The sequence below is a fragment of the Rhinoderma darwinii genome, chromosome 5 (genome assembly GCF_050947455.1).
Source record: "Rhinoderma darwinii isolate aRhiDar2 chromosome 5, aRhiDar2.hap1, whole genome shotgun sequence".
NCBI lineage: Eukaryota > Metazoa > Chordata > Amphibia > Anura > Rhinodermatidae > Rhinoderma > Rhinoderma darwinii.
In genome coordinates, this window is record NC_134691.1 from 328,114,181 (window position 1) to 328,122,199 (window position 8,019).

The 8,019-nt window shown below is 41.2% G+C and overlaps 1 protein-coding gene across 1 annotated transcript; it reads right to left on the reverse strand.

Annotated features, from left to right (window-relative positions):
* Nucleotides 1-1,001: 1,001 nt before the first annotated feature.
* MTERF1 (mitochondrial transcription termination factor 1) lies at nucleotides 1,002-6,251 on the reverse strand. Its single transcript, XM_075828750.1, has 2 exons — nucleotides 6,046-6,251; nucleotides 1,002-5,208 (listed from the first exon to the last, which is right to left on the reverse strand). The coding sequence occupies exon 2, from the start codon at nucleotides 5,180-5,182 to the stop codon at nucleotides 4,001-4,003; it is 1,182 nt and encodes a 393-aa protein (XP_075684865.1). The 5' UTR covers nucleotides 5,183-5,208; nucleotides 6,046-6,251; the 3' UTR covers nucleotides 1,002-4,000.
* Nucleotides 6,252-8,019: the final 1,768 nt, after the last annotated feature.

Sequence of the window (8,019 nt, forward strand, 5' to 3'; positions counted from 1 at the left end):
TGTTTTCTCGTTTTACCAACTGGGCGTTGTGAATAGAAGTTTATGACGCTGACCAATCAGCGTCATCCACTTCTCATCGTTCCCACCCAGGTACTTTCACTGCTGACACACAGCATGTTCTCGCGAGATCACGCTGTGACTTCACTTCCTCCCACAGGTCCTTCACCGGACGAGAGAAGACACATCGGCTCCAGGCGTCCGAGAGGGTACAGTTGAATCTGCAGCAGCATCACCATGTGCAAGTAAGCTAGACACGAGCATATTACCCTCTCGGACACCTGGAGCCGATGTATCTTCTCTCGTCCGACGGGATGGTGAAGGACCTGTGGGTGACGTCACGCTGTGTGTCTGTGCAGTGAAAGAAGCTGGGTGGGAACGATGAGAAGTGTATGATGCGGATTGGTTAGCATCATACACTTCTATTCTCAACACCCAGTTGGTAAAACGAGTAAACACGCCCAGTTGGTAAAACGAGTAAACACGCCCAGTTGGTAAAAACACAATACACGCCCAGTTCTCCATTGAAAAGCTCATTTGCATAAATCTAAAATTGCTCAGAACTTGGGCAAAAATGATTATTTTTCACAAAAAAAACAAAAAAACTTTGCTGTTATCTACATTGCAGCGCCGATCACATTGACAGAGCCTCTTTAAGACAGCTAAATGCTGTGTCGTCCTTCGCAACAAAAATTGTCATTCTTAAAAAAAAAAAAAAACGTGTGTTTTGTTTCTACAGAGTCTAATCTTTGTGGTCTGTTACCATGGAAGTCGCTTCTGTTTTACTTTTAGATACATTGGGACAATAAAAGTTTACGCTGCATTCACACACGTCCGGCCAGTAGATCACGTAGTTTACAACTTTTTGTCGGTCTCCACCAATGAACTTGTGAACCTTCTCTTAATAACTGAGCGTTTAGCTCTTGTATATACAGCACATATTTATATTATATACCACAGCATGCAACAAAGAACAAAAACGGTGTGCAAATTTTTTTCCTTTATTCATTTATGCGGGTTTATTACTGTGAAGTTTTTTGCATTTCATGGATTGCGAAAAGTCTACGTTTTGTCCAGTGAGGTATAAGCAGAAACCTGAAGACAAAATGTTTGTATACTTTGTGTCAAAATCTGCTTCCATATTATTAGGGTATGGTCACACGTGCACGTCCGATACGCCTGAAATTACAGAGCTGTTTTCAGGAGAAAACAGCTCCTGAATTTCAGCCGTAAAGGCATGTGCAGGCGTTTTTCGCGGCGTCAAATACGGACGTAATTGGAGCTATTTTTCTATGGAGTCAATGGAAAACGGCTCCAATTAGGTCCCAAGAAGTGACAGGCACTTCTTTGACGCGGGCGTTTTTTGACAGCGGCGTGTAAAAAAAATGACCGTCGGCACAGAACATCGGCAAACCCATTCAAATGAATGGGCAGATATTTGCCGGCGCTTTGGAGCCGTATTTTCGGACGTAATTAGAGGTTAAAACGCCCGAATTACGTCCGTAAATAGGGTGTGTGAACCCAGCCTTAGTGACTTCTGTTCTGTGTGGTCTCATCAGTGACTTCTCTCTACCCTACTCCTACAAAACTAGCAGCTGAAACCACCGGCCGCACATTTATATATTCATCACCCATTTATTTGGGTTTACGCCAAGAGTGTATCTTGCCATTGCAGCAGTACTCCACTCTGGTTCATCAAGGGGGTCCCGAGCGGAGAGTCCCCCCTATGACATCCATATTCTATTAAAAAAAAAAAAAGACCCCTTTAATCATGAGATTTGCAAAAATATATATACACACACATATAATTTTTTTTTTATAACTGATTAATAGAGCATCACTCCAGAACAGACAGAGATCTTCTTATATATTATTTTACAGTCTCAAAAATCCTCATCGCTCTGAAAATCTGTCTGAAGACTAAAGGTTGCCAACTACAGCAACCTGCATATTTACCTATGGAGTAAAAGAAACGGGCAGGTTGTTAAATTAAAGGAAACATTGCACAGAAATGTATATAATCTACATAAAATTTTTAGTAACTTTACAAATATACATTACTTATCTTGCACCAAACCGGAGTTACATCCTGTATTATACTCCAGAGCTGCACTCACTATTCTGCTGGTGGAGTCACTGTGTACATATATTACATTACTTATCCTGTACTGATCCTGAGTTACATTCTGTATTATATTCCAGAGCTGCACTCACTATTCTGCTGGTGGAGTCACTGTGTACATACATTACATTACTTATCCTGTACTGATCCTGAGTTACATCCTGTATTATACTCCAGAGCTGCACTCACTATTCTGCTGGTGGAGTCACTGTGTACATACATTATATTACTTATCTTGTACTGATCCTGAGTTACATCCTGTATTATACTCCAGAGCTGCACTCACTATTCTGCTGGTGGAGTCACTGTGTACATACATTACTTATCCTGTACTGATCCTGAGTTACATCCTGTATTATACTCCAGAGCTGCGCTCACTATTCTGCTGGTGGAGTCACTGTGTACATACATTACATTACTTATCCTGTACTGATCCGGAGTTATATCCTGTATTATACTCCAGAGCTGCGCTCACTATTCTGCTGGTGGAGTCACTGTGTACATACATTACATTAGTTGTCCTGTACTGATCCTGAGTTACATCCTGTATTATACTCCAGAGCTGCACTCACTATTCTGCTGGTGGAGTCACTGTGTACATACATTACATTACTTATCCTGCACTGATCCTGAGTTACATCCTGTATTATACTCCAGAGCTGCGCTCACTATTCTGCTGGTGGAGTCACTGTGTACATACATTACTTATCCTGTATTATACTCCAGAGCTGCGCTCACTATTCTGCTGGTGGAGTCACTGTGTACATACATTACATTACTTATCCTGTACTGATCCGGAGTTACATCCTGTATTATACTCCAGAGCTGCACTCACTATTCTGCTGGTGGAGTCACTGTGTATATACATTACATTACTTATCCTGTACTGATCCGGAGTTACATCCTGTATTATACTCCAGAGCTGCACTCACTATTCTGCTGGTGGAGTCACTGTGTACATACATTACTTATCCTGTACTGATCCGGAGTTATATCCTGTATTATACTCCAGAGCTGCACTCACTATCCTGCTGGTGGAGTCACTGTGTATATACATTACTTATCCTGTACTGATCCTGAGTTACATCCTGTATTATACTCCAGAGCTGCACTCACTATTCTGCAAACTTCAGAGCTAAAAACACAGCATTCCCTGAAAATAAAGCGAATTTCACACTATAAATAATCTAGTTTTAAGTCTGGGTACCACTAAGCTTATAGGGGTTGTCTCACCATGACAATCCCGATCTATACGCCCTATTAGGACACAAAGGTTATGGAGCTGAGGTCCCCCATCCTCTACGCGCCAGAATGGAGCGCCACTCTGTTGGTAATTATGGATGAAATTGCGGAGCCATTCATTTCTATAGGCCACGGACACATTTGCATATAATTACAGGTGTGTGTCTGGGCCGTAGAAATGATCCGCAAAATATAGAACATGTCCTATTCTTGTCCGCCCATAGAAGTCTATGGGCACTTCCACAATTGAGGACAGCTATGGATATGCAGTAAAAACCCTTAGGGTTGTGTGCATGAGGCCTAAGAGTGGCTCTCAGTTATGGCGCACGGAGTAGGGAGACCCCCCCCCCTCGATTATGCCCATGTATGCGAATAGGGAATATGGACAGGGGTCCCGCACATGCCTGCATTAATTGAGGTCATAGCTCCCTCGGCAATAACAGAGGGGGTAGAGCCGGAAGTCGAACAGACAACCAGCAAAACTTTGCTACAAAACCATGTTGTCCTCTAAAGATCAATAGGTTGACGCGATCTACAAGCAATGAACGACTGCAGATCTCCAAATTTAATATATGACAAGTGCAAATGTTTAATTGAAATTCCTAAAAATAAAACCACAGCACGATTAACCCTTTCCCGTCAGCACTGCCTGACGCTCTTATCTCGAGAGAACGAATTGCGCAGCGTCTCCAACTTCGAGGCAAACTTTGCCTGGCTAAGTAAGAGAACGCCGAGGCCGGAGACCTTGAAGTCATAGCCGCAATCTTTCAGGTCCATAATTCTAGTTTTGAGGCTGTTGATATGAACAGCCAGGATATTCGGTGTGTTGAGAATTTCCTTAACGTCGATGCCGCACCCCAGCAGCACGTTGATCTTATTGGCGAATATTTTGGGCGTCATAAGTAGAATTTTGGGACACATAAAAATATAGAGGGATATCTCCGATTCGGTACAGCCCAAGGACTGCAGTGTCGCGTGCGCGTTGCTGTAATTGTTTTCAAAGTAGGTATAGCTGAGACTCAGGATGGGCGCTCCGTCGCCCTGTATCCACAGCAGCAGGGCTCGATCGTCCAGTCTCATCAGGGACTTCATGTTCTCAATGTTGGTTTCGATGCGATTGGTGCTTTTGGTTAAAATATATATATTTTTGGAAATCAGTTCCCTGACAAACTCCCGCGGGTTCTCACCCCCAAACCGAGAGCAGAGCCCCAGTAAATGCTCCACGCTTTGTTTATTGAGGTCAACGCTGTTTGCAAATGTCCTGGGCGACTTGACCATCAGCTGGACCAGAATTTTCGGAGACAATCCGATGGACTGGAGGTAACGGATATTTTTGGCCAAGTTCTCAGTATTAGACGTTCGGAAGAAGGACTCCGGAGAACGTTCCACAACACTTAAGACGGTGGAGTCCGTACTTAATATCCCTTTCCAAATGCTCCACATCTCATCCAAGACTTCATACTTGCGAGTGATCGCTCTTGGGAACCTGGATATGATACTTGCCACCATTTTGGTATCCGCGCCTTTGTCAGTAAGAAACTGTTTGAGTTTTTGCTCGTATGTTATAGTCTTTTTCAGGAGAATCGCGTTTCGCTTTCTGACCTGCGTTACATCCACCCCCATGTCCTCGAGGCTGGTTACCAGGTCAGGGTTTTCCCCCGCTGCTTTCTCTTCATTATGTGACAGCTGTTGTGTGTAGAACCTTGCCCGCGGTACACCGGGAACGGGGAGGGTAAAGCTCGCCACCGCTTTACCATTTCTTGGACTCTTCAAACAAGTCACAAAATGACCAGTTATGTTCGTTAACATTTTCAGAGCCATGGTTGTGGTGAAGTTTGTTCCTCCGTCTACAGCAATGGAAAAAGTGGAATAGATGAGAAAGAATACGGCAATAATAATAATACTATACATAAACCATCAACAATGGCGCTTTCTCATAGCGCGATATACGATATGAATACACAATAAAATACTCAAAGATCAGCGCCAGTAGGCACCAAAATCCTGCCATGTGACGGACCGGATAGAACATAGTATCGGGGGCTGGACATCAGAGATTACTCCGATCCCGATTGTTTAAACACTAAGGCCTTGTTCAGACAGTGGATTGTGCGTGGCAGATCCGGCCGCAAAATCTACCACAGTACTGTTCCTGCTCGATCTTCAGGTGGAAAATGAAGTGTCTGACTCCCATTGAAACTAATGGGAGGCGGAATACACCACAAAATTCCTCCATGTGAACATACCCGTAGATGCAGCAGGCAATATATAGATTATAATTACATGACGTATATTATAATAGTCTAGTCCTGCCTTCTACAATTACACAGCAAAACAAATTGTTCTTCACATGACAGGGGGTTTATATCCCATATATATAGACACATATACATTATCCATATACACTATAGATACATACATTATCCATACACATAAATTATCCACACACTATAGATACACATACACATTATCCACACCATACACAAACTATAGATAGACACGTACACATTATCCACACCATACACTATAGATAGACATATACATTATCCATACACGCATACACTATAGATACACATATGCAGTGCGACCTCAATGATCCAGCTGGGAATGAGTCTGCATATCACCTTCTGTAGAACATAGAAAAGTCCTTTAATTCTTCCTAACATAAAGTGGGAATAGTTCACCTTGAACAGCTGGATAACAACAAAGTTCTACAAATACAACGTGCTGATGAGCGTTTATCCCAGGAGCCGGTGACGCGGCAGATCCGCTGTGTGTACACAATAATAATCTAATAACACGAGGACGAGAAGCACTGGAGGAATCTCACTGCCATCCATGACTACTCCGCCGCCGCTGGAGATGACCCATGTGCGGGCTACTTCCTGCTACAATGTTACAACCTCTATGATTGGTCAGCATCTGGCACTCGTGATTGGTTTACTAGGTTTGCACTGCGATTGGTCAGATAGATATGCGCTGTGATTGGCTAATCAGATCTACACTGTGATAGGCATCTTAGGATGTAATAGTGTCGCTCTATGGGAGGTGATCACGTGTCCGGTGCTGATGAGAAATAAGCTGCTGAATAGTGTCTATAGTGCGCATGAGTACAGGAAGATAGTAGTAGTAGTAGTACAGGATAGTAGTAGTACAGGATAGTAGTAGTAGTAAAAGTAGTAGTAGTACAGGATAGTAGTTATAACAGGATAATAGTAGTAGTAGTACAGGATAGTAGTAGTACATGATAGTAGTAGTAGTAGTAGTAGTACAGGATAGTAGTAGTAGTACATGATAGTAGTAGTAGTACTACAGGATAGTAGTAGTAGTAGTACAGGATAGTAGTTATAACAGGATAGTAGTAGTAGTAGTACAGAATCAATAACATCAGTACAAGAGAGAAGAGTGAAGTTATACAAGTTACATGGCATTGGTTTGCGCTATAAAGTGGATGATAGATAGATAGATAGATAGATAGATAGATAGATAGATAGATAGATAGATAGATAGATAGATAGATAGATAGATAGATAGATAGATATGAGATAGATAGATAGATAGATATTAGATAGATAGATAGATAGATAGATAGATAGATAGATAGATAGATAGATAGATAGATAGATAGATGATAGATAGATAGATAGATAGATAGATAGATAGATAGATAGATAGATAGATAGATAGACAGATAGGGGATAGATAGATAGATAGATAGATAGATAGATAGATAGATAGATAGATAGATAGATAGATAGATAGATGATAGATAGATAGATAGATAGATAGATAGATAGATAGATAGATAGATAGATAGATATGGGATAGATAGATAGATAGATAGATAGATAGATAGATAGATAGATAGATAGATAGATAGATAGATAGATAGATGATAGATAGATAGATAGATAGATAGATAGATAGATAGATAGATAGATAGATAGATAGATATGGGATAGATAGATAGATAGATAGATAGATAGATAGATAGATAGATAGATAGATAGATAGATAGATATGGGATAGATAGATAGATAGATAGATAGATAGATAGATAGATAGATAGATAGATAGATAGATAGATAGATAGATAGATAGATAGATAGATAGATAGATGAATGGCAAGAGCCGGTGAAATTTCAGGTTTTTTTCCCATTACCCTCAATAAATTTTATAAAAGTTAATCAATAAAGGATATGTACCCCAAAATGGTGCCATTAAAAATAAGACTTGTCCCACAAAAAAACAAAAAAGTTATAGCTCTGTGAATGCAACGATGGAAAAAAAAATAATTAATTGATCATTAAAGAAGACCTGTGACGGCAGTTGACATCTCAGTTGGATTTTTATTTTTTTCTTCTAGCCCCCACCGTTCCTGAGATATCGGGGCCATTAGTTTTGGTTCCGATATGCAAATGAGGCCTTTGACTGTCAAGTGGGTGATTACCCCTTATCAAGTGACAGGCATTACCTGCCCATGACAGTCAAAGGCCTCATTTGCATATCGGAACCAAAACTAACGGCCCCGATATCTCAGGAACGGTGGGGGCTAGAAGAAAAAAGTAAAAAGCATCAGAATCTGTGAGGCTCCTGCAATCTAACTGAGATGCCAGCTGCAGCTTTTTTGGGCAGATGACAGGTTCTCTTTAACCCTT